At 43.0% G+C, this 27,066-nt stretch overlaps 1 protein-coding gene across 1 annotated transcript in view; it reads right to left on the bottom strand.

Annotated features, from left to right (window-relative positions):
• LOC135212441 (hrp65 protein-like) overlaps window positions 1-27,066 on the bottom strand; it is a 183,963-nt gene that overhangs the window by 114,610 nt on the left and 42,287 nt on the right. Inside the window, 6 exon segments of the mRNA XM_064245812.1 lie at window positions 8,627-8,772; window positions 12,150-12,299; window positions 14,230-14,372; window positions 14,600-14,758; window positions 15,101-15,205; window positions 15,207-15,319. Of these exon segments, the coding sequence (XP_064101882.1) occupies window positions 8,627-8,772; window positions 12,150-12,299; window positions 14,230-14,372; window positions 14,600-14,758; window positions 15,101-15,205; window positions 15,207-15,319 (816 nt within the window).

Raw genomic sequence — 27,066 nt, 5'->3', positions numbered from 1 at the left:
TAAATCAAAATATTGTCCTAGAGACTTCCTGTTTGTTGCAAAATTTAAAGTAAAATGATTGAATATTACTAGAAATGTAATATTTTTAGCTTAAAAATGATATTGTTATGATACAATAAAGTTTCATACTATCTTACCTGGCAGATATATACATAGCTAAGACTCCGTCGTCCCCGACAGAAATTCAAATTTCGCGCCACTCGCTACAGGTAGGTCAGGTGATCTACTGGCCTGCCTGGGCGGGCAGGACTAGGAACCATCCCCCGTTTTCTATCATATTTTCTCTCTTTTCCACCTGTCTCCTGCGGGGAGGCTGGGTGGGCCTTAAATTGTATATATCTGCCAGGTAAGTATGTATGAAACTTTATTGTATCATAACAATATCATTTTCATACAATCAACTTACCTGTCAGATATATACATAGCTGATTGGCACCCTTCGGTGGAGGGTAAGAGACAGCTACTATATGGAATAGACAGGTAAACAACATATGTTGTAGGTATAAATAAAACCTTGGTTCCTACCTGATAGGTGGTAGACTTCGTGGGTGTGTTGCCCAGTAGTCTGCATCACCTCAAGAAACTTTAGCGAGATATATGATCTATGGCCAAGAGTTCTTGTGGGTCTGCCGATGGGGTCTTATCCACTTACTCGGCAGAGCCTAAAGGACTTTGTCAATGGGTGCTGATCCACTTATATGACAATACCCACCTTATGAAGGAGCACACAACCAATCCCGACCACCTGATCCTAACCATATGTTAGAACTAAGGATTGTTACGAGTTATCCCCGAACTCGTCACAACAACCGTAACTCAAAACCACTACGCACACATACATAATTTTCAAAAAAAAATTATACTCAACTAATTGGATATGACAAGAATTCTCTTACTGAACAACATAGACGGCCGCCCGTGCTAGCCTAAGTCCTCCATTGTTCGAAGAGACTCTCGACCATATCCAAAAAGAAGAAAAAAGTATATACATTTAAGGATTGGTGTCGGCTCCCGTACCCAGAATCGTATCCGCCGATACGAAAGGACCTAGAGAAAAACACTTCTCATATGTCACACGCACGTCTTTCAAGTAATGAGATGCAAATACTGAGTTACATCTCCAAAATGTCGTATCTATGATGTTTTTAAGCGACATATTCTTATGAAACGAGAGAGACGTCGCTATAGCTCTCACTTCATGAGCTTTTACTCTCAACAGTTGTAACTGTTCGTCAGGACAGGCTTATGAGCGTCTGTAATGACGTTTTCTTACAAAGAATGCCAGCGCATTCTTGGACATCATCTTGTGGGTCTTTTACCGCGCACCAAAGACCTTGTCTAGAGCCTCCCATCTGATGCTTTCTCTGAAGGTAGAACTTCAGAGCTCTAACAGGGCATAGAGACCTCTCTGCTTCTCTGCCTACGAGACTCGACATGCCTTTGACTTCGAATGACTTAGGCCAGGGATTCGTAGGATTCTCGTTTTTCGCTAAAAAACAGGGTCTTAAACGAGCAAATCGCTGAGTCTCCCTTGAATCCTACTTTATCTGCAGAGCATGCAATTCACTAATTCTCTTTGCCGTAGCTAAAAGATAATAGGAATAGGCATTTTCGGGTAATGTCTCTAAACGATGCCAGATGAGGAGGTTCGAATCTTTCCGAAGACAGATACTTTAGGACTACGTCTAGGTTCCAGTTCGGAGTACTGGTTCCTTAGACTTGAAGTCTCAAAAGACCTTATGAGATCGTGGAGATCTTTATTATCTGCCAGATCTAAACCTCTGTTCCTGAATACAGCCGAGAGCATACTTCTGTATCCCTTTATTGTGGATACGGCTAGATGAGATTTTTCTCTCAGGAATAGCAGGAAATCAGCAATTTCCGCTATAGAGGTAGTGGAGGAGGACAACTTCTTGGATCTACACCAACTTCTAAATACCTCCCACTTCGATTGGTATACTTTCGTAGTGGGGAGGTTCTGCGTGCTCTCGCGATCGCGCTTGCCACTTCGCGAAAAAGAAAAGCCTCTCGCTCTGACAAGTCTTTCGATAGTCGAAAGGCAGTCAGAGCGAGAGCGGGGAGGTTTTGATGGTACCTCTTGAAGTGTGGTTGTCTGAGAAGATCCGTCCTTCTTGGTAGGGATTTTGGAAAGTCTACGATCCACTCTACCACCTCCGTGAACCATTCTGGCCGGCCAAAAGGGGGCTATTAACGTCATCCTCGTCTCCTTTGACGCCACAAACTTTTCATTACTAACCCCAGGATTTTGAATGGGGGAAAAGCATAAACGTCTACTCGAGACCAATTTAGCAGGAAGGCGTCTACCATAAGTGCTCTTGGATCTTCCACGACCGAGCAAAACACTGGGAGCCTTTTTGAAAATGAATGTTGCGAAGAGATCCTACATGAGGAGTTCCCCACAGAGACCAGAGATCGAGACACACTTCCTCGTGTAGTGTCCATTCTATATGAAGACCTGGTTCCTCCTGCTGAGCCTGTCCGCCCTCACATTCCTTACTCCCTGTACGAACCTTGTCAGCAGGGAGATGTTCCTGTGAGACGTCCAAAGTAATAGATCTCTCGTGAGCTCGTAAAGGAACGAGGAGTGCGTCCCTCCTGTTTCCGAATGTAGGCAAGAGCGGTGGTGTTGTCACATGTTTACTTGCACTACCTTGTTTGACACCAGAGGTTCTAGGCTGAAGCTTAGATGTACAGATGTACAGCGAAGAGCTCTTTGCAGTTTATGTGCCAAGACACCTGTGCTGGTTCCCAGGTGCCTGACACTTCCTCTGAGCCTAATGTCGCTCCCCCAACCTCTCTCCGACGCGTCGGAGAACAACACTAGGTCTGGGTTCTGTGTTCTTAGAGAGATCCCTTTATTTGTTCTCTTCCAGAGGGAGCAACCACCACTGTAGGTGTGACTTTATCTCCACTGGAATGGGAAAAACGTCCGACAGTTGTCCGGTTTTCAGCTCCAAGACCTCTTGAGGAAGAATTGAAGAGGACGTATATGAAGTCTTCCTAGAGGGAAGAATTGTTGTAGCGAGGAAAGCGTCCCCAGAAGCTCAACCATTCCCTCGCCGACGTTTGTTGCTTCTCGAGAAGAGAGAGACTATCCGCAAACCTTTGCGATTCTCTCTTGCGAAGGAAAAACTTGAAAAAACCCCGAGAATCCATCCCGAATCCCCAGATAGACTAGGTCTTGTCTGGGGGTCAGCTGAGACTTCTCGAGTTCACAAGCAATCCCAACGCTTTGATTAAATCCAGAGTTAATTTTAGGTCCTCCAAGCACTGTCTCTCCAATCTGGCCCTGATGAGCCAGTCGTCCAGATACATAGAGACATTCACTCCTTTGAGGTGAAGAAACCTCGCCACATTCTTCATCAGGCTTGTGAAGACCTGAGGAGCTGTGGACAGGCCGAAACCACAAGGCTCTGAACTGAAAGATCCTTCCCCCCGTCATGAACGGAGGTACTTCTCGATGAAGGGTGGATCGGGACGTGAAAGTAGGTCTAGGAGATCTAGTGACACCATCCAATCTCCCTGTCGTATGACGCCATGACTGAAGCAGAAGTCTCCATGGAGAACTTCTCCTTCTAAACAAATTTGTTCAGAGAGCTGACGTCCAGTACTGGTCTCCAGCCTCCCGAGGCTTTCGCCACCAGAAAAAATGGCGATTGTAAAACCCCGGGGAGTGATGAATCGTACCAATTCTATCGCTCTCTTGTCCCCACATTTGTTCCACCATCGATCGAAGAGTATCCCTCAGCACAGGATCCTTGTACTTGGCTGATAGTTCCCTTGGTATTGACGTTAGGGGAGGATTTCCTGATCAGGAAAGGGATACGATATCCCCTCCTTAAGATCGCCAAAGATGACGCGTCTGCATTTATCAGTGTCCAGGCTTCCACAAATCCCAGGAGCCTGGCAACCTACTGGTGCTTGGAGGAGAGAATCTTCATTTTCCCCTTCTTAAATTAAAGGGACGAAAAGCAAGATCTACCTCTATTCTCTGGAGCCTTCCTCCTTGTGGAAGGTCTGGAGGTCGGACCACCTCGAAAGGGCTGCACCGTTTTGTACTGGGTCCTTTCTTGTCCGATGCCGCAACAGGTTTCTTCTTTCTTGCTGACTGCGTCAGCAGATCCTGAGTTGCCTTCTCAGTTAAAGAATGCGCAATGTCCTTTACTACTGAGAAGGGAAACAAAAAGTCAGATAGAGGCGCATATAGAATTGTGCTGCTCTCTGAGCATGTGAGACTGCCTTTGTTAAGAAGGCGCCATATACAGTCCTTTTCTTAAAAGACCTGCCCCAAACAAAGAGGAGATTTCAAAAGATCCATCCTGTACCGCCTTGTCAATACAAGACAATATGCTAGCAGGGCTTCAGGTTCGATTCCTTCCGAATCATGGGCTTTCTTGGACATCACCCAAAGGGACCAATCTAAGAAGTTAAAAACTTCCAATACACGAAAGAGTCCCTGAGGAGATGATCCAGTTCCGAAATTCCCCAGTAATTCTGTTGCAGAATTGAGACTTTGACGACGTGAAGCGTCGCAACCAAAGTCGAAAAATCTGCTTCGGTTGTAGAAGGGAGAGCAATACCCATATTTTCCCAGCTAATCTTGCTGGAGGCATGCAGAAGACTGTCCTCAATAAGTCTTTCTTAGACGTCATCCATGAGTCTAAGGAATGTAATGCTCTCTTCATCGATATGGTGGGTTTCATTTGAGAAAAGACGAAGGCTTCTTCGTCTTAGCACTGGAAAAGAGCGAGCGCGGAGAAGGAGGAGCGGCAGGAGTCAACTCGTCTCCGTACTCCTCAAGAAGTAGGGTAGTCAACACCTTATAGTTAGACAGACCTTCTCTTCCACTATATTCGTCATCCGAGTTTTCCTCTAACTCGGGCTCTACATGCGTCTCCGCTCTCCTTTCCGAACGTTCCTCTTCTAGAGGAGACAAACTCCTAATAGGAGAGGGGCTAAGGGAATGATAATCCTTCCTCTTTCCCGCTCTAATAGTCTTGGAAGGCGTCATAAGCTTCGGCTTCTCTAGAATTTTAGAAGACGCTTCACGCTTACATGACGCTTCCCGTTCGCCAAGCGTCATGGATGACGTCTTTTGCTGACGTCTCGATGACGCTTCGCGCTTGGAAGACGCTCCGCTCTTCAAAGGCGTCCTACTTGGCGTCAAAATATTGGATGGAGCGTCATGTCTATGCTCCGTTTCCAATGACGCTTCGCGTCTAAAAGACGTCTTACGTCTCTCTGGCGTTACGAAACTCTCGTAAGCACCTGTTCTCGCTCTCGAACTAGAAGCTTGTGTAAGACGTTCCCGTCTGTATGACGCTTCTCGTTGAGCAGGTGAGAGAGGACGAGACTTCTTAATTGGAAGCGTCACGTCCTTCCGACGTGGCGCTAAAACTCCCACTAGCGATGACAGTTGCTCTTGAACTGCCATAATGATCTTTCTTGACGCTTCTCCCACGTCCAGTGCATGACGTCTTTCGTCATCACTCGGGGGAGAAGAAGAAAAGGGTACTTCCGCGTACACGTCAGGTGACGCTGACGTCCCCTTCACTTTCTTGCTAGAAGACGGAGCGTCATCTGAGAAACGCTCTGGACTAGAATCCATGTCAGGCTTCATATGACGCTTCAGCGGTCTCGACAAGTTCGATTCCTTCCACCCTCGTTTAGGTGAGGGAGAGGGAGAGGACGAGAAACACTCGCGAAGGACGCTTTTTCTATAGCGCCCTTGAGCCGCCTGCCACGAAGCAGAGTTAGCTGAAGGGACGTCTGACCGTTGGGGATTCCCCACAACCTCCTTAAGGCTTTCGACTTTCCTTCTCCTCTGGTCTTGTGAGCTTGGAAGAGGTCTAGGCCTGGGAGCGTCGCAGGGACGATCAAACGCCCCCTCCACACAACACTGGGAGAACTCACTTCACTGTAATGGCTCACTTTCACTAGCCTTACCTTTGAAGTCAGCCATCTTGGACTTCATGTCCTTAATTGTAGCTTTCAGATTGGCGATTCCGATGCCGAATCCGAAAAAAGCACTCTGAGAATGAGATACATAGGGAGAATCTACATCAGTAGGATTAGAATTATCAGTGAAAGGCTCAATAGGCCTTGAACTCACACCTTTCAATCGTCTAATTCTATCCCTCTCTAACTTCTTCAAATAAGAAGTCAAAGTCTTCCACTCTTCTGCATTCAATCCCTCGCATTCCTTACAAGTATTAAAAGCAGAACACTGAAACCCCCTACATTTACGGCATACAGTGTGAGGATCAACCGAAGCTTTCGGTATCCTCACCCTGCAGCCTACATTCACCACACATTCTCACACTCACATTAGAATCAGACATACTGAGAAAAATCCAAAAAGAGTTATTCCAAAAACAGTCCCTGTAGCGAATGCCCAAACACGATCCAAATACGTCACCAAAAAGTCGAAAAACGATGATCAAAGGATGAAAAATGAATCTAAGTCAGGAGGTAATAACAACAATGTTGATACCACCGGTCGACAGAGAAAATATGATAGAAAACGGGGATGGTTCCTAGTCCTGCCGCCCAGGGCAGGCCGGTAGATCACCTGACCTACCTGTAGCGAGTGGCGCGAAATTTGAATTTCTGTCGGGACGACGGAGTCCTTAGCTATGTATATATCTGACAGGTAAGTTGATTGTATGAAATTGCATTTTACCACCATTTCGGTCGAGTCAAAGTTGACCAAAGGTTGAAATTTTGGCACTATTCGTTATTTATGAAAATATTTCAAAACTGATAAAAGCTAAAACCACGGGTTGTTTTTAATTGTATTCTACATAAAATTGTGCACATTTTCATATATAAAACTTTATGTAACAGCTAAGATAAAAAAGTGCAAACATTAAGACAATTTATGATTTTTTCTGACGAGTTACCGTGCGGACGTAGGAAATTTTTTTTTTTTCAAAAATTCACCATAAATTGAAATATTGTGCTAGAGACTTCCAATTTGTTGCAAAATGAAGGTAAATGATTGAATATTACTAGAATGTAAGAGTTTTAGCTTACAATTGCGGTTTTCGACCATTTCGGTCGAGTCAAAGTTGACCGAAGGTTGAAATTTTGGCACTTATCGTTATTTATATGTAATATTTCAAAACTAATATAAGCTACAACCATGGGTTGTTCTTAGTTGTATTATACAAGAAACTGCACACATTTTCATATATAAAACTTTATGTAACAGCTAATATAAAACGGTGCAAACATTACGACTTTTGGACGAAAAAATGTCTGATTTTTTCGGAAGTTACCACGTGGACGTAAGAAAAAGTTTTTTTTTTCAAAAATTCACCATAAATCGAAATATTGTGCTAGAGACTTCCAATTTGTTGCACAATAAAGGTAAATGATTGAATATTACTAGAATATAAGAGTTTTAGCTTACAAGTGCATTTTTTGACCATTTCAGTCGAGTCAAAGTTGACTGAAGGTTGATATTTTGGCACATCGTTATTTATATGAAAATATTTCAAAACTGATAAAAGCTACAACCATGGGTTGTTTTTTATATTATACATGAAATTGCACACATTTCCATACATAAAACTTTATGTAACAGCTAATATAAAACTGTGCAAACATTACGACAATCAAACGAAAAAATTTCTGATTTTTTTTGGAAGAGTTACCGCGCGGACGTAAGGAAATTTCATAAATCAAAATATTGTGCTAGAGACTTCCAATTTAATTTGTTGTAAAATGAAGGTAAATGATTGAATATTACTAGAATGTAAGAGCTTTAGCTTACAATTGCGTTTTCCGACGACCATTTCAGTAGAGTCAAAGTTGACTGAGGTGAAATTTTGGCACTTAACATTATTTATATGAAAATATTTCAAAACTGATAAAAGCTACAACCATGGGTTGTTTTTTGTATTCTACATGAAATTGTAAACATTTTCATATAAAAAACTTTATGTAACGGCTACTATAAAATGGTGCAAAAATTATGTCAATATGACAAAATGGGTAACAATTGCAAACAAAAAAACCGCTTGATCTGTGAACTCCCAGCATACCTCAAGATGCGTGATACAAAAGTTTTCGCCAATTAGGCCTATAACCATTTTTCCGCGAATTTTTAAAAAAACTTTTTTGTTTTGACGATTCATACATCAATTCGGCACCCAACAGAAAATTTTTGAGGATGTTTAAGGGTTAATTTAACCTTTGAACACATTAATAACAGAAAAAATGTGAAAAGGGGAACTTTTTGGGTTGGCTGGAACAAACTATCCTGGTTCCCTGTATTTCTTAAGGGGATATTTGTTTCATGTTTCAAACACATCATACTTCGAACAGCCTTCTGAAACGGATTATGTTCGAAGTCTGAGGTACTACTGTACTATATTCTATAAGTGTCTTACCCACATGACAACTTATGGTAGGCAAATGCATTATTTGCAGTTAACACAAAAATACGATTATACAAAATCAGTAAAGGCTACAATACTGTAATGCAAACACATTCTCCATTTGCATCTCATTTTTTCTTCCTACTTCCACAATCAAATTCACCAGAAAAATATATTTTGCACAAAAACATTTAACCATAATAAAACTTGCATGTACTTACGTTCCCTCAACATCTCTGTCTCATGCTCGTATTTTGCATATTCTATTTGCTCTTCTAATTTTCTTTTTTCATTTTGTAACTCTCTTTCTAAGGCATCCCTTTTTTTGTCAAAGAGTTCATACAGGTGCTTCCACTTCAACCCATACCTGAAAAATGAGAAGAAAAACAATTGAAGTTAACATGTAAAAGCAATAACAATAAACTATTGATTAAATAATTAACTCTGAAAAGACATCAATATCCGGTCAAACCAACATCTCAGATAAGTTCAACAACACAGCTCATTATTTTTTACAATCTGTTTATGTATGTACACAAGGATCTTCTACACATGGTGGAAGCTAAGTCACTACGATCATCAAAAGTTATGTCAACTTTTCTCTTCATGGGTTAGTTGTGAAATGCGCTGAACTCAGTATTTCCAAGTACATTTCAAGTAAAATAGGTTTATTGGGCTTTGATTTTATGCTGCAGTGTTATATTGTTTCATGTTTGTGGATTCTGTAAGTTTTATGAGAACTCAATTTATCAATGTTCTGCCTAATAACCAACATACAGTGGTACCTCGAGATAAGAAATTAATCCGTTCTGAGGCGGCCTTCCTATCATGAGCTTTTCGTATCTTGGACTGCATTTTACATGTAAAATGGTTAATCCGGTCCAAGCCCACCAAAACACCCCAGTAAATTTAATAATAAAGCTAAATTGACCTATAGACAATGAAATACTACAACAATTTGGACCATTCAATACCTAACTTATTACATACTGCTAAGGTACCTGTAAATAAACATACATAAACTAAACTTTACGAAACACATTAACAAAACTGTAAAACTTAACTTTAAACAAAATTATAATAATAATAATAAAAAAAAAATTAATTTTTAATTTTTTTTTCCTTTTTTATACGTACTGTACTTTTTTCTTTTCTTTTTTTTGCCACTTTCAACTTTCTGTTTTTTAGTATCACTTGGTTCTTCCTTTTTGCTTACTACTCCTACTAAAGGCCTCTTTAAAAAATAACTATCCAAGGAAGATTGCTTCTGCCTACTTTTGACTCAGGCAAACGTCATCGAACTGTGCAAGCATACGACCTGTGTAAGCCTTTTCAGGTTGTCTCTTTTCTATGAATGATTGCTTCTTATGAAAAGCAGCTAGAACATCCTTAATTTCTGCCGTTGTCATAGGGTCGTCCTCCTCCTCCTCACCCGCTGCAAGAGAACTCCTCTTGAACGACGTTATGTTGCATGGCCTCCAATTCCTTCAGCATCGGTCGTAAGCTCCTCTTGATGCTCCTCGAGAAGGTCGTTGATGTCGTCCTCGGCGACGACCAGCGAAATGGACTTGCTGAGTGCAACGATCTTGTCAAGATCTGGTTGCAAAACAGTTTCAGGATCGTCAACTTTTTCTGAATCTGCAGCACCAGCTTCGCCCACGTCGAATCCCTTAAAGTCTCAGGCAGATACAGCATCAGGCAGAGTTTCCTCCACAAGGAATTCAAGGTTCGCCTCGAAACCTCCTGCCAAGCTGGTCAATGAGTCGGATGCATATCACAACATCAAAATGCTCCTTCCAAAATTCACACAAGGTGAGGTTTGTAGCATCAGTGATGTCAAAACATCTCTTGAAAAGATGTTTCATATACCGCTTCTTCAAGTTCGATATCACTTGTTGATCCATGGGCTGGAGGAGAGGGGTGGTGTTAGGTGGAAGATAAGAACCTTGATGAAGGAATACTCCGCTAGGATATCTTCCTCGAGGCCAGGAGGGTGAGCAGGGGCATTGTCCAACACCAGCAGGCATTTCAGAGGGAGGTGCTTCTCTTCCAAGAATTTCTTCACTGTCGGGCGGAAACACAGATTTACCCACTCAGTGAACAAAAGCCTTGTTACCCAGGCTTTCGCATTAGCCCTCCACATCACTGGAAGCTTCTCCTTGAGCACTTTGTGGGCCTTAAGGCTCAAGGAGTCTCGGAATGATAGACAAGTATGGGCTTCACCTTGCAATCCCCACTGGCGTTGGAAGAAAGTGTGAGCGTAAGCCTGTCTTTCATAGGCTTATGCCTCGGGTAGCTTCTTCTCTTCCTCTGTGATGTACGTCTGACGAGGCATTTTTTGTCCAAAAAAGGCCAGTCTCATCACAGTTGAAGACTTGCTGAGAACTGTAGCCTTCCTTAATAATCATCTCGTCGAACGTCATTTTAAAGGCTTCGGCTGATTTCGTGTCCAAGCTGGCCGCCTCCCCATGCCACACCACCGAATGGATGCCAGTCCGTTTACGGAATTTCTCTAACCACCCATACAAGCCTTGAAGTCTGGGGTTGGCGTCGATGTCCCTTCTCCGCCGTCGTCTTCGGCCTGGGCAATCAAATTGCCAAAAATAGCGCTGGCCTTGTGGGAGATTGCCATCTCCGTTATCGTATCGCCAGCGATTTCTTTGCCTTTTAACCAGACAAGAAGAAGCCCTTCCATTTCATCATGCACGTGGGTCCTCTTGCTGGACAAAATAGTGACGCCCTTGGAAGGTGTAGCTGCTTTGATGGCATCATTCTGCTTAAGGATGGTGCCTATTGTCGACGGATTTCAGCCGCATTCCTTGGCGATCACACTCAATCACATACCAGCTTCATACTTCTTGATAATCTCCATCTTCGTCTCCAAAGAGAGCATCCTCTTCTTTCTGTGAATTTCAAGTTTCTTGGGACCCATGACTATGTATATACTGTACGTAATCATGTTATGTAGTGCGTATACGCATGGAATAAAGTTCTCACACAACACGATAAAGTATACCACAACGAAATCACTAACGAATTTACGTTAATAAACGAAATCGTTAGAACGAACGAATACCGCGTGCGTACGCTACAGATGATGCCATGCAGAGGCCGAAGAAGCACGCTGCTACGTAGTAGATGCATGATGGGAGGGATGCTGACCAATAGGAGAGAAGGATCTCATGGCAGTGACTAGCATCAGGAACCAATGGGAGAGCAGGAGGATGGTGGTGAGTCTACTCATTTGGCGGTGCGCGAGTTTCAAAATTGTTATCGGTGGTCCGGGCGAATTTCTGACTTTACAGCAACAACCTTTCGTATCTTAAGCAATTTTCGTATGTAGAGCTGTAAAATTTTTCGTATTTGCTTTCATATCTCGAGTTTTTCGTAAGTTGAGCCTTTCATATCTCGAGGTACCACTGTAATACTTTTAATCTAGCACTGAATAAAATTTCTCAAATCTTCAAAGAAACAATTATTTATCAATATTCTGCCCAACTACATATTTTACCTTTTTAACTAGCAATACACCAAAATAATAGTCAAATCTTCACTACATGTAAAAGAGCTGGTGATAAATCTATATTTAAAAACATTTCTAGGCAACTTAAGGCTAGCGTACAGTGGTGGTATATTGTAAGTTTGAAACATTATCATAGGTTAAAATAAGAACCGTATAATCGTAAAACATAAGCGTAATATAAAAACTGTACTAAAGCAATCTATATTATAGAATGTACTTACTCATATTCAAATGATCCAATCTGTGCAAATCTTGGACCTTGCTGCCTTTCTTTGACATATTCGGGATTACGTTTATTGATATTTATCTCGCTCATGCCTTCATTGTCATCTACTAGAGCCATTTGTTCAACTATAACGGGACGGGGAGACCTGAAAAAGAATTGGTTTTCATATTACAAGATGGTTAAAAAACTTTGTCCACTGTCATAGATTTGCATTTATACTTCTTGGTTGATCTACCTGAAGGGTATAGAAGGGATAATGAATTCAAACATCAAGGCCTGAAACAATTCTGAAACACTTTCCTGACAGATTTCCATAAGTAAAATAACTCACTACAATACAATTATAATTCAAATTGGAATTAGCCTAATATTGATGTATTTGTAGGTTCTCTCAAAAAATAAAAACAAAAGAGAGTTTAACCATGCCAAGAAAATGCAAAGCAGATACCGCAATAAAAAGTTGACTGTCTAGGACTGCCCTTACTAAGTATAAAATTAACTAGATCCCAAGAAACTATGGCTTTAAAAAACTTTTCATCAAATGAACTGAAAATACTGTGTGTTGATGACAAAATGTTTTTGAAAGATGTGGCCCCCCCCCAAAAAAAAATAGGAGGGGGAGGGGCCAAAATTTTAAGAGGGAGGGGGCATTCATCCAATTTTCTTGAACATTGTTAGCCTTATACTCAAGTTCCATTCATTTTTCATATCTCCACTGGTTAATGAGGCCCAAGAAGGGGTGACTTCTATATTCAAAGCTATTTCTATACATGGCTTATGGCAATTTCTATACATGGCTTATGGCAGAGTTGGATGTTCTTAGATTTACAACATGTAATGGAGTGTTGAAACTTCCCCTAAGCTATTTTCATACCCATGAAAAAGTTAGTTTGGGAAAGGACAGGCTGTCCAATGACAATGAATAGTACTGAATATGATATGAAACAACTAATAAGTTAGGGAGGTCTTAATTTGCAGGAAATTAAATGTATGATGGTTTGCTGTCCTAATTCTTCCTCCTTGTAATTTGTGTATAATTTTAAATATCTAGGGATATTCTAACTATAGTCTGTCCAGAATGTCATGAAACATCGAGTAGGTTTGCGACGATGCCAAACTTCCTCAAGACTTTTAATCTGACTCAAGCTATTCCCAGCATCCTTCAATTCCGGGTCCTTTAATACGGTCGTAAAATTTCCTTTTTAATCCCATAATCTGAATCTTTCCAGTCACACAAAAGCTGAACGTTTGTTGTGGATTAAGTTGACCTTGTGTTTCGAAAACAGTTCATAAAGTTCATTGCTTTGTTTATTTTAAAAACATTCATATAAAAAAAATTTTTTTAGGAACAGTTCGAGCACCATATAAAGTACGGGAGACATGCAAGTGTCCTTGATGAATGTGCATGAATGTGCCAAACATCAAATATTTCATAAAATAATATTTTTCTCCATTAAAACAATTTCTTGGATGTTAGGATAATGAAACGATAAAATTAATAGACATTTTCTTTAAAATAAGGCACTGTTTTAGTAAAAAAAAATTGTCTTTCTCCCTTTTGAAGTACTCGTGGACATTGAATATGACTTCTCGTGTCTGAGCACTTAATTGCTGTCGTGGGGAGCCTTCCATCTTAAACCGTCACGCTTGGGTATCAGAACCAAAGTGATAAGCTTATTAACCTTCCTGACCTGAGACAGAGAGAGATGTGGCATAGTGTATGCCAAATCTGCACTGTTTTTTCGCCTTAAGTGAGATTTAATGAATGAAATTGGCGCAAAGCGGCAACGCCGGAAACCTACTCTATGTTTCATGACATTCTGGATAGACTATAGTTAACTAAATGGAGGTTAACGATAATGTTGAGTCAAAATTCAACAGCAGAAATTGGAGAACATTAAAAGTAAAAGGCAAAATGGGGAGTCAGCTGAGAATTGAAAAGATACATCAAGTCCTATAGCAATGCCTACAGGGTGCCACTCAAGGCAAAATGTATAAAAACTACCCTTTAAATGGAAAGAAAATTCAAATGGACTAAAAATCTAAAAAATTGTTTGGTAAGAGGTTATACATACGAGACCATGAAGAAGCAACCATCCATGCATTTTTTCAGAGCTAAATTTGCAGCTGGTTTCTTGACGAATTCTACAATGCCTTCCCCAGTAGCACGACCACGTTCGTCAGTCAAGACAACAGCCTTTTCAAGCTCTCCAAAAACCTGCAATGGTGTGGAGGTTAAGTTTCTGTTAATTCTAATGAAAAACAATTATGACAAAGATAACACAAATATTCAAATTATATCAAAGTCATCTGTTTTCCCACTTTATAACAACCCCATTCTTTGACCTATTATAAACACTATTTACAATATCTCAATTTCTTCAAGTAACGAATAACAAATTATACTGTATTCATAAAAACAAAAGAGTATATTCATTCACTCACACTAAATGCTTTCTCCAGCAATTCATTGGTGACCCAAGTTGAGAGGTTACGAATTTTGAGAGCTGTGCCCGGAGATGAAAAACGGATTTTTAGTTGCCTTCCTTTGTATTCCTTCATATGGAGCTCTTGGCGCGCTTTTTCTGCATTACTCTTGTAATCCTAAAAGTCAAAGCCAATAATATTAATATTTAAAACATCACACCAAAAATTGAGCCTTAGCAAATCATGACATGCAGTGTACCTTATAAAAATTAAAAATAATTATATTTGCAAACCAAATTTGAGTACTATATAAAGGAGAAGAAACTAAGATTTTCTCAAATTTAGTCCTTGCATAGGTGGTCTAGAGCTAATTTTTATTAATTTTACCATTTAGCTATTTCCAATAAAAACTACGTAATAGCGCAGTCTAATAACACGTTACGTTTTTCTTTTCTGATAAGAATACAGTACTTAAAAATTATGACTGAATTTTAAGTTTCTCAATAATTCAAAACTTACCATTCTAATAAAGGCAAATCCTTTGTTTTTATCAAAGTAAACTTCGTCGAATTCTCCGTACGGCTTGAAAAGTTCCTTGACATCATCCTCACCAATATCAAGAGGAAAGATTTCCAATCCATAGGCGACAAATGATTGAAAACTTTCTAATTGTTTCTTCTCTTGGTGGCAAGTCAACTAAAGGACCTGCCAGTTGCTTTAAACGTTCCATAATCCTATCTTGAGGCTAGGAAAGAAAAGAAAAGAAAAACCATTTAAGTATGGCAATAAATATTTATCTAAAATCCACACTTGTCAATGACAACCACCACCCCCACTAGTAAAAGTGTATAGTAGTAGTTATACCATTAAAGATATTCAAATATAATTAATCTGCAGTACAACCAACAATAACCATCCAAAGATCTGCTGCAATTAAAACTATACTACTGTAAGTAGAGACAGAAGGAGTTTGCTGGATGTCTGTCTTCAGTTTAAATTAACACTTTCCAAATATGGTGAAAACTGTAACCAAACTTAGAAGTATCTCTTGATACATATATGGGTTTCAAGCTTGTTCAAACGATGTACAAGTCCCCTTCAAAATTGTGATAATTAAGTCTTCATAATAGATATAATTAAGACTAACTGAGAACAAGATGGGCTTCTTTAAAGTCATCTCCAGAGGCACGAGGCCATAAATATTAAAATTTTGAACCCTTCTATATGTAGAGTAGAATTGAATACGTCTGTATGTAGTGTAGATCGAAATATGTTCTAAGCATGGGCTCCAAAGTTTTAAATAGGTATGGGAAAAAATAATCTCTGAAACCCTTCTACCTCCAGAATCCTAAATTTTTATTATAAAAGATTGTAATTCAGAAATGTTATTAGATATTAGCACATCAACATTCTCTACCCACCATTATTTCCAACAAAACATTCTTACACAAGCATATTCCCTATTCCATCAAATTTTGCTGATTTTTTTTATGAAGCAAACTCATTCAAGTCTTGACATTATTAATACTGTGGTATTGAAGAATGTGAAAAGTACCACATATACTCGAGTAACGTGCGATCTCGCATAACATGCGACCCCAAAATTTTCACCAATAAACAGTCTCTCTCTCTCTCTCTCTCTCTCTCTCTAAATACTGTAATTTGAGTCTTTCACCAGTGGGTATCAGTAAATAAATGTGTAGATATTGTATGCATGTTTAAAAAAAATGTGCAGTACACACACATTCCGATCTTTCGGTTTTTGGAATTTTTCAATTTTGGAAATGTGAGGTCAGATGCATAATTCAAACAAACATCACCACTGCAGCAAAAACATTTTTTCCCTTTATGTTTTCATTAGTTATTTAATAATTACAGTTTATTTAAATAAATATTAATATAATACTGTTAAATGAATGTGAGATAATTAAGATCACCTATAATAAAATAGTGGGACAATTAATACCATATGTTCACTAATAGCTATTATTTTCAAAACAAAACAGTCCGTAAACCGCAAAAAATAGATGTACATAACAATCAAAATATGATGTTTTGCAGTTCAACATGATATTGTTATGATACAATAAAGTTTGATCATACTTACCTGGCAGATATATATATATATAGCTGTATTCTCCAAAGTCCGACAGAATTTCAAAACTTACGACACACACAGTGGTCGGCCAGGTGGTTAGTACCCATTCCCGCCGCTGGGAGGCGGGTATCAGGAACCATTCCTATTTTCTATTCAGATTTTCTAGTGCCAGTCCCCTGAGGGAAGGTGGGTGGGTACTTGATTATATATATCTGCCAGGTAAGTATGAACAAACTTTATTGTATCATAACTATAACATTTTTTTCATGAAACTTACCTGTCAGATATATATATAGCTGAATCCCACCTTTGGAGGTGGGAAGGGACAGAATAGAATGATTTAGGATACAAATTGCGTGCAGATGATTCACATCTTGGTTCCATACCTGTTAGCATAGCTGACTTCGTGATTACTGTCACCCAAGTCGGCTTTTGCTTTACTAGTCTCTCCAGCAAGGTAGTGACCTGTATAGCTGGTGAGTTCTAGATGATCTGTCAACGGGAGCATGACCACAATGTGACTAGACCATATTGACCATACTATGAGGGCTAAGAAGTAATATATATCACTACCTGACCAACCTAGCCAAAGTTAAGGATGTTTAACTAAAGCTAAGAATTGAGAAGTCCGCCACTGGCGGCCGACCCAACAACTATAATTAACAGCTCTTCCTAACCATTTTCTACAGGATAGGATGAGAGGTACTTCTTTCCCCCAAGATTGTGTCAGCGGAAACGTATGGCCCTAGCGAGCAGCAGATCTCATATGTCGTCTTCACATCCCGCAGGTAGTGTGAAGCGAACACAGAGTTGCTTCGCTAAAACGTGGCACTCAGGATGTTACCGAGTGCCATGCTCTTCTGAAATACCTCCGAGGCCGCGCCCTCACCTCGTGAGCATTCACTTTAAAAGGTTTTAAAACCTTGTCCAAACATGACGAATGAGCCTCTTTGAAAGAGCTCCTTAAAAGGACGCCAGGGCATTCTTTGACATGGGCAAGTCTGGTCTTTTTACGGAACAGCGCCGATTGTCCGAAGGATCTCGACTTTCTTTTTAGTTTTACCTAGATAAAACTTGAGAGCCCTGACAGGGCACAGGACTCTCTCTGGCTCTTTCCCAATAAATTGTGACATCCCCTTGATCTCCAGCTCCTGGGCCAAGGGTTAGACGGGTTTTCATTCTTAGCCAAGAACGAAGGGCTTAGAGAACACACCGCATTATGTCCTCTAAAGCCAATATGTCTGCTGATGGCTTAAACCCCACTAACCCTCTTTGTCGTAGCTAGAGTGGTTAGAAAAATTAGCCTTTCTGGTCACATGCTTTAAGTTTGCAGAAAGGAGAGGTTCGAAAGGCTTCGACATCAGGAACTTCCAGACTACGTCTAAGTTCCATACTTGAAAAGCCTCTCGTTCTGGTCAACTTCTCGATAGTCTGAACGCAGTCAGACTCAGAGCGGAGAGGTTTTGTGGTACCTCTCGAAGTGGGGCTGTTAGAGTAGACCGACTCTCTCGGGAAGGGTCCTTGGAAAGTGCCGCTAGGAAGACACAACCTCTGAACGGAAAGTCGCTCGAAGGCCAACATGGGGCGATCAGCGTCATCCTCGCTCCCTCTGATGCCGCAAATTATCTTATTACTTCTCCTAAGAGTTTGAATAGGGGAAAAGAGACATAAACATCCATCCCCGTCCAATTCCATAGGATGGCGTCTATTGCTACCTCTCCCGGATCGAGAAGGGAGCAGTCTAGAGGAGGCCTCTTCGTCTTCAACACTGCGAAGAGATCTATCAAAGGACACCTCTAAAGTCTCCACAACTCTCGACATATACTTCTAAGTGAAGAGTCCACTCGGACGTCAGTAGTTGCTGCTGTCGATCGAGAAGATCCGCACGGACGTTCTGGACTTCTGCAATCCTGCAGAGAACCTCTTGAGGATCGTTACGTTCCATGCATGTGCTCATAACAGGCTCTCTCGTTAACTCGAATAGGGACAGAGAAAGTGTTTCTTGATACTTCTTGAGATATGCGAGAGCTGTGGAATTATCCAAGTTGATCTGGACCACTCGGCCAAAACTCGTTCTTCAAAGAACTGGAGAGCCAACCGAATTGCTTCCAATTCTTTTAGATTATGTACCAGGACATCTGTTCCCCTCTCCAGATGCCTGGCACCTCCTCTCTATCACCTTAGGTGATCGTTGACCGACCACGCATGGCAGAGAACCAGCTGGTACTGAGCTGCTCTACAGTGACAGCAGCCTACGTTCGCCGTCTCGCACTATTCCGCCTGAGTTGCCAGCTATTCCATTCTACGAAGGAATAGGTTTATCATCATCATCGAGCAGAAAGAAACTCTCAAGCAGGTATATTTAAGCAAAACAGATTTCGCTAAATACAGAAGCCGAGTTGGAGTTGTCGTAACAATACCTTAAATATCTAAAAAGGGAAACCGGAAACTCCTGGAAGGTTGCAGGGATTACCGATCAAATGCAATTAGAATAACAGTCCTCTCAGTTGCCATCCGTAGGGATAACCACGGTATGCGTATATAACTTGAACCATACAATCGCTTAATAGTAATATGACGCGAAGGTAAAATACGTAGAGTATTGTAGTCACTTGGAAAGCTACCTCCCTACTACATTCTTTCCTCGATGAGGAAGAGAGGGAATGGAGATCGACTGGCTAAGAGAACGGATTAGAATTAGTCGAAGGAGAGCCTCAAGTTAGAACCGAGAACCGAAGAGGACAGCTCAAGCTTCTTATGTTGTCAGACAGAAGACTTCATGGATGTAGTCTACAAGTCTTTTTCCCGAAGAGCCTATAAATGAGGGTTCTTCCGAATCTTGTCAATAAGAGCTTACCCGCTTACGTGATATGTTATTGGGATCTTTGTCAATGGGAACTAACCCATTTACGTGACAAAGAGTTTTATATTTCGTCAATGGGGGGGTTACCCACTTACCTGACAAAACGTTCAGTATCTTTGTCAATGGAGGGAACCCACTTATATGACAGAAAGTAATAGAGTAATTCGAGCATATAGTCTTCCCGATTCCCGTAGAAATCGAGGAAGGAGCCTTATTCCTGCTCGAAGACTGGGCTTACGGCAGGTAGGACCCGAAGGTTCCCCTTCAGCAGCGCAGTCCTGAACGCAGAAGAGGCGTTTTATGACCCCGAAAATCTTTAAGTTTACTAGTCTCCTTCTAGACGCCAGCTCATCAGAACCAACTTAACTACCTTATTCATGCAGGTTGGATAGTTTTTCGAGAGAAAGTCAGGGCTCCGAGACTGCAGGTCCAGGGCTCCGAAACACCAATCTAGGAGTTAAAAGTCTCCCTCGTCCTGAACAGCCCTTTCAGATGTGATGTCAGATCTGAAAGTGTCTAGGAAACCAATTAGCAGAGGACAGGCGAGACCTCCTCAGAGCGTCTATCTAGCTGGCAAAATCGTCCTGGAAAGAGAACGGAACTCTCAAACCCTGTTCCTCTCCCATCTCATATCAAATGCCCGCTCTCCCGCTAAACCTCGCTGGAAGTAGGGCAAAGGAAGTGTTGCCTTGCGCCTTCCTGGAGTCCATCTAGTCATGGAATCTTTTGAACGCTCTCTTCGTAGAGTGAAGTGGTCATCTTGACGAAACCAGGCACCTTCCTCGTCTTCAACGATGCCCACTGTCTTATACCAAATACCTGCTTTGCCGTTAAGTCTTGACGGAGGCAGGGCAAAAGAGGTCTTGCCCTTCTTAAACGCTCTCTTGGTCGAAAGAGAAGTCCTCATTTTCACGAATCCCGGAGTCTTGCTGGATTTCGAAGAGGATAACTGAGGAGGAGGAGAGCGAGGGGCCGAGGGTTGGAATTTATCCCCAAACGAAGCACGGAGTAAGCGGGCCAAGACCTGGTAGTCAGAAGACGCTGACGTTGAAGGTTGTTCTTCGTTTGCTTCCTCCGACAAGCTGCTCACTTCTAACTCTTCTGCAGGAGCGGCAGACGAAACCACCAAAGGAAGAGGTATAAGGCGTTGCTGAGAAGACGAGTTCAGAGCACAAGGTTGTGAGTCTTCCAAAACAGCCTCGGCAGGTTCAGGCACAGATGCCAAATCTTCATGTAGAGCGTCTAGATGGGAGTCAAGACGAACGTCCTGTAGTCGGCGAGCGTCCAGAAAAGCGTCACGGTGGGCGTCCTGACGAGCGTCCAGAAAAGCGTCAAGCTGGGCGTCCTGACGAGCGTCCAGAAAAGCGTCACGCTGGGCGTCCTGACGAGTGTCCAGAAAAGCGTCACGCTGGGTGCCCTGACGAGCAGCCCGTGACGAAGCCGAATGCAAAGCGACCAGCTTAGCAGCTAGAGAAGCGTCCAGCTTAGCTGCCGAACTAGCGTCATGCTTGGTAGCAGACGGAGCGTCCCTTAGGGACGAGCGAGGGGCATCTTGGCGAGCTGCTTGACTAAACGAAGCAGCTTGCACGGTGTCAAGCTTAGCAGTTTGAACGACATTGCCTAGCAGAAGAGCGTCACGAAGAGAGGAGAGGGGAGTGTCTTGAGGAGCAGGAACAATCCTTGCTACGAGAATAACGACGTTCCTTCCTCTCGACAGAAGAACGTTTGGGGAGACGTTACTCGCGCCCTCTAGACAACCGCTGGGGAGCCGCACGAAATCCAGAGGGCAACGAAACAGGAGAAAGAGACGAGCGAAGAGAAGGCGAGGGGGACTGTCTGGACCTCTTGATAGGCAGTCTATCATCCTTCCTCCGACGACGCGGCTCTGCCTCTCTCTCGGCAAGCAACGAAGCAAGTTGATGCTGCATTGAAAGGATGATCTTCTTTGTCAGAGAAGACTCCTTCTCAGGGGAAGGGCTGATCCTGTGAGAACACGAGGGGCGAGGAGACACCTTCTTCCTTCTCACGTGGACCGCAACAGTTCTATCCCTGGAGCGACTGGGGCACTCAAAAGCGTCATCGTCGGATGACGTCCTTGTCTTCTTTTGCAAAGAGAAGGCAGCAAAACTCTCCGGAGATGACCACAAAGCAGCAGAAGAGAAAGGACATGAAGCGTCCTCCTCTCTGAGACCAAAGACGACGGCCACCTGTGCGACATCTTGCGTCTTTGTTCTCTTCCGCGGTGGAAAGTCGTCAAAATGTTCAGGCGACAATTGCAATGCATGACGAGAGAGGACGTGAAGCCTCCTCTTCTATAAGCTTCTGTTTAGAGGGCGCGAGTCCTTCCGAGAGCTCCAACCCCTGCACGGGGAGGACGCCTCGGAGGACGAGAAGCAATCCTTTAGGAATCGTGCACGATCTTTGGCAGCCTGGGAAGCGTCTTCAGGTCGGTCCTGCCGAAGGGACGCCAGATCGGTGGGGAGTCCCCGTAACCCTCCTCCGGCTTTCGACTTGCCCACTCCCTTTGTCCTGGGAGTCAGACAGAGGTCCAGGCCTAGAGGCATTATAGGGGCACTAACAACCTCACTACACTCACAACACTGATTGGAGAAAGAGCACTTTAGATTCCAAGATATGGATGGAATTCACAATAACCTCTCGAAGACACGACCTCAAGGCCCGTAGGCCATACCACAGTTAGGCAAAATAAAGTCTACAGGAGGTTAGTAAGTTCATTACCTACTTGGAGGAAGACCTGCTGATTCTATCACGCTTTAATTTGCGTACTACATACGAATCATACATCTTCCCTTCGGAATCAGTCAAACATCACTCTAATTACGTTGATCTTTCAATAAAGAAACATGCCTCGTACATCTCATGCATACCCAGTGACAATCTACCGAAGGTTTCAGTAGCCTCACCTTACCCCTTGCAGACAACAAACTCTGAAACTAGCCGAACTAGATTCAGACATCTTATGCAAAGAACAATCAAATTCAAATCAATTTATAATAGCGTATGCCTAGCCACAATCCAAGTCAATAAACCAAAAGACAATTAGGATACTTAAGCGGCAATGAAGTTTCAAAATCCAAAGACGGAGGTACTGAAAACAGGTGTTGACAGTACCGGCGACAGAGAAAATCTGAATAGAAAACGGGAATGGTTCCTGATACCTCCCTTCCAGCGGCGGGAATGGGTAGTAACCACCTGGCCGACCACTGCGTGTGTCGTAAGTTTTGAAATTCTGTCGGACTTCGGAGAATACAACTATATATATATATCTGACAGGTAAGTTTCATGAACAAATTGTGAATATGTTATTGTTATAATACAATTAAGTTTGTTCATACTTACCTGGCAGATATATATATAGCTGTATTTTCTGACGTCCGACAGAATTTCAAAACTCGCGGCACACGCAGTGGGCGGCCAGGTGGTAGTACCCATTCCTGCCGCTGGGAGGCGGATATCAGGAACCATTCCCATTTTCTATTCATATTTTATCAATGCCACTGTCTCCTGAGGGGAGGAGGGTGGGCACTCTAATTATATATATCTGCCAAGTAAGTATGAACAAACTTAACTGTATTATAACAATAACATTTTGTTCATGCAACTTACCTGACAGATATATATATAGCTGAATCCCACCTTTCCTGGGGATGGTGGGAAGAGACAGAATAGGATTTGTAGGAAACTTAAATTAAGTAGATGATGTACACCTTGGTTCCTCACCTGTTAGCAAAGTAGACACTGTGATTACTGTCACTTAAGCCTGCATCTGCTTAATCAGAGTTGCCAGCCAGGTGGAGACCTGTAGTGCTGGTGCGCTCTGGATGCTCTGTCAACTGGTACGTGACCTCAACGTGACAAGACCATCGAACCATACATATGAGGGCTATGAAGCAACTGACCACCACTTGACCACCTAGACAAAGACCCCCTGAACACTAAACTAAGAGATGGGAGATCTTCACACAACTCACCAAAAACCAAAAACACAACAATTAAAAAGCTAACCTAAAACCTAAGGGATAGGGAAAGAGCTACCTCCAGCCCCCAAGACTGTGTCTGCAGAAATGTATGGCCCAAGAGAGTTGCAGTCGTCATAAATCGTTCTCACATCCCTTAGGTAATGTGAGGCGAAAACAGAATTGCTCCTCCAAAAGGTGCCATCAAGAATGTCCTTGATTGACATGTTCTTTTGGAAGGCAAGAGAGGTAGCGACAGCTCTGACTTCGTGAGCTTTCACTCGAAAGAGGCTCAAATCAGTCTTCTGGCAAGATGAATGAGCCTCTTTAATGACGTCCCTCAGGAAGAAAGCCACAGCATTCTTAGATAAAGGTAATTCCGGTCTCTTCACAGAGCACCAGAGATTACCTGAGGGACCTCTTACCTCTTTCATTCTATGAACATAGAACTTGAGAGCCCTGACAGGGCACAGGACTCTCTCTGGTTCTTGGCCCACCAGACTTAACATACCCTTGATTTCGAAACTTTTCGGCCAAGGGTTAGACGGGTTTTCATTCTTTGCCAAGAAAGTTGGACTCAAAGAGCAGACAGCGTTGTCTCCTTTGAAGCCCACTAGATGACTAAAAGCTTGGATTTCACTAACTCTCTTCGCCGTCGCCAGAGAAGTTAGGAAAAGAGCCTTCCTTGTCAAGTTCCGAAGAGACGCTGATTGAAGAGGTTCAAAGGGACTTGACATTAAAAACCTAAGAACTATGTCAAGGTTCCATGAAGGCGGTCTCGCTTGAGGAATCTTCGAGGTCTCAAAAGATTTCAAGAGATCATGAAGATCCTTGTCAGAAAGGTCCAGGCCTCTGTGCCTAAAAACCGCCGACAACATGCACTTGTATCCCATAATGGTCGGGACTGCTAATTTCTGCACATTCCTAAGAAAAAGCAGAAAATCGGCTATCTGGTTCACAGAGGTCGTGGAAGAGGAAACTCCCTCCTTTTTACACCATGCCCTGAAGGAAGCCCACTTCGATTGATAGACAGCTCTTGTATGCTCGTCTTTTTGCATTTGCGATTGCTCTCGCAGCTGCTTTCGAAAAAACCTCTCGCTCTGGCCAGCTTTTCGATAGTCTGAACGCAGTCAGACCCAGAGTGGAGAGGTTTTGGTGATACCTTTCGAAGTGAGGCTGTTTGAGTAGATCTTTCCTCCAGGGCAACGTCCTTGGGAAGTCTACAAGGAAAGACATGACCTCCGCCTGCAACCATTCTTACTCGCTGGCCACATCGGGGCGATCAGGGTCAACCTCGTCCCTTCTGAAGCCGCAAACTTCCTCATGACTTCCCCCATGATCTTGAATGGTGGGAAGGCATACAGGTCTAGGCCCGTCCAACTCCATAGCAATGCGTCCACAGCAATTGCTTCTGGATCTAGGACCGGGGAGCAATACAGAGGAAGCCTCTTCATCCTCGATGTCGCGAATAAGTCGACCAGAGGACGTCCCCACAACTTCCAAAGATCTTGACACACGTCTTTGTGTAAGATCCATTCCGTCGGCAGGATTTGGTCCTGACGACTGAGAAGGTCCGCCCTGACGTTCTGCACTCCTGCTATGAATCTTATCAGGATCGTAATCTTCTTCACCTTTGCCCACAGCAGAATCTCCTTCGCTAAGTGAAACAAAGTCCGGGAGTGTGTTCCTCCCTGATTCTTCAAATACACGAGGGCTGTGGTATTGTCTGAATTGACTTGAACGATTTTGTTCGTCAATCTTTTTTCGAAGAACTGCAGAGACAGGAAGATCGCTGCAAGTTCTTTGACATTGATGTGCCAGACTGCCTGTTCCCCTCTCCAGGAGCCTGACACTTCCTCCCCTCCTAGTGTTGCTCCCCAGCCCGCAATGGAAGCGTCTGAAAACAAAACTAGGTCGGGGCTCAGAAGACTAAGGGATAAGTGGCTCTTTGTCGACTCTGAGATCCTCAAGATCGCATTGAGATCGTCCTTGGCCTTCCATTCGTCCGCAAGGAAAAACTGGAGAGGCCTGAGGTGCAGTCTTCCCAAGGAAACAAACCTTTCCAGCAAGGAAATGGTGCCCAGCAGACTCATCCATTCCCTCGCCGAGCAAGTTTCTTTCCCCAAGAAGGCTGAGATTTTCTCTAAAGCCTAGCAACCGCTGACGTTCCTGGGACGGAAACGCTCGAAAAGCCACTGAATCCATCTGAATCCCCAGATACACGATGGACTGTGTTGGGGTCAGATGCGACTTTTTGAGGGTGACAAGAAGTCGCAGGGACTTCGCTAAGGCTAACGTTAACTGCAGGTCCTTCAGACACTTTTCTCTCGACGACGCTCTGATAAGCCAATCGTCGAGGTAAAGGGAAACTCTTATCCCTGAAGAGTGTAGCCACCTCGCCAAATTCTTCATGACGACGGTGAAAACCATTGGAGCCGTGGTCAGGCCGAAACAAAGGGCTCTGAACTGCCACACTTTGTTGCCTAAAACGAATCTTAGGTATTTTCTTGAAAGAGGGTGGATCGGAATGTGAAAGTACGCGTCCTGCAGGTCTAAGGACACCATCCAGTCGCCCAGTCTCAAGGCTCCCAGAACAGACTGAGGCGTCTCCATCTTGAATTTGATCTTTTCCACAAAAAGATTGAGCCTGCTTACATCTAGGACTGGACGCCAACCCGACGACTGCTTTGGTACTAGGAAAATCCTGTTGTAAAAACCTGGAGACCCCAGGTCCGCGACTTGTTCCACCGCTCTTTTCTCGATCATCTGTTGTAAAAGATCGAACAACACTCATTTCTTTTCTCCCTGATATGACGGAGAAAGGTCTCTGGGAGTCGTGGAAAGAGGAGGAGGGGATCTAAAAAAGGGGATCTTTGACCCCTGCTCCACGATCTTGAGGGACCAGGGTCCGTATCTCTCTCTCTCCATACTCCCGCAAAAGACTTCAGTCTGGCTCTGACTGGTGTCTGAAGGACATAACTTTCACTTAGATGGCTTGGGTTTAAAGGAAGCTCTTCCTCTTGCAAGCTCTCTCCCTCGAGGAAGGAGCCCCACGAAAGGGTTTAACCTTCTTCGAAGGTCGCACAAAAGATGAAGTGGAAGGAACTGCCGGACGTCTCGAGGACTGGGCTAAAAGGTCCTGTGTTGCTTTTTCTTGCAAGCTACTTGCCAGGTCCTTAACCAAAGTCTGGGGGAAGAGATGGCTCGTAAGAGGAGAAAAGAGCAGTTCCGCTTTCTGATCGGGAGTAACGGACCTAGCTGTCAAGTTACACAGCAAAGCTCTCTTCTTCAGGAAGGCAGTCCCAAAATGAGAGACAAGCTCCTCCGAACCATCCCTGACGGCCTTGTCCATGCACGATAGCACGCTGGACAGCTCCTCCAAACTGAGAGAATCCGGGCTTCTAGATTGCAGATCTAGAACACCCAAGTACCAGTCTAAGAAGTTGAAGACTTCAAGAGTCCGTAGCAGCCCTTTCAAATGGTGGTCTGTCTCCGTAGGGGTCCAAGTCACCTTGGCAGTGGATAAGAGGGACCTCCTCTGAGAATC

This window comes from Macrobrachium nipponense, chromosome 41 (assembly GCF_015104395.2).
Source record: "Macrobrachium nipponense isolate FS-2020 chromosome 41, ASM1510439v2, whole genome shotgun sequence".
In the NCBI taxonomy this organism is placed as follows: domain Eukaryota; kingdom Metazoa; phylum Arthropoda; class Malacostraca; order Decapoda; family Palaemonidae; genus Macrobrachium; species Macrobrachium nipponense.
This window is presented reverse-complemented; position numbering and strand designations above follow the sequence as displayed.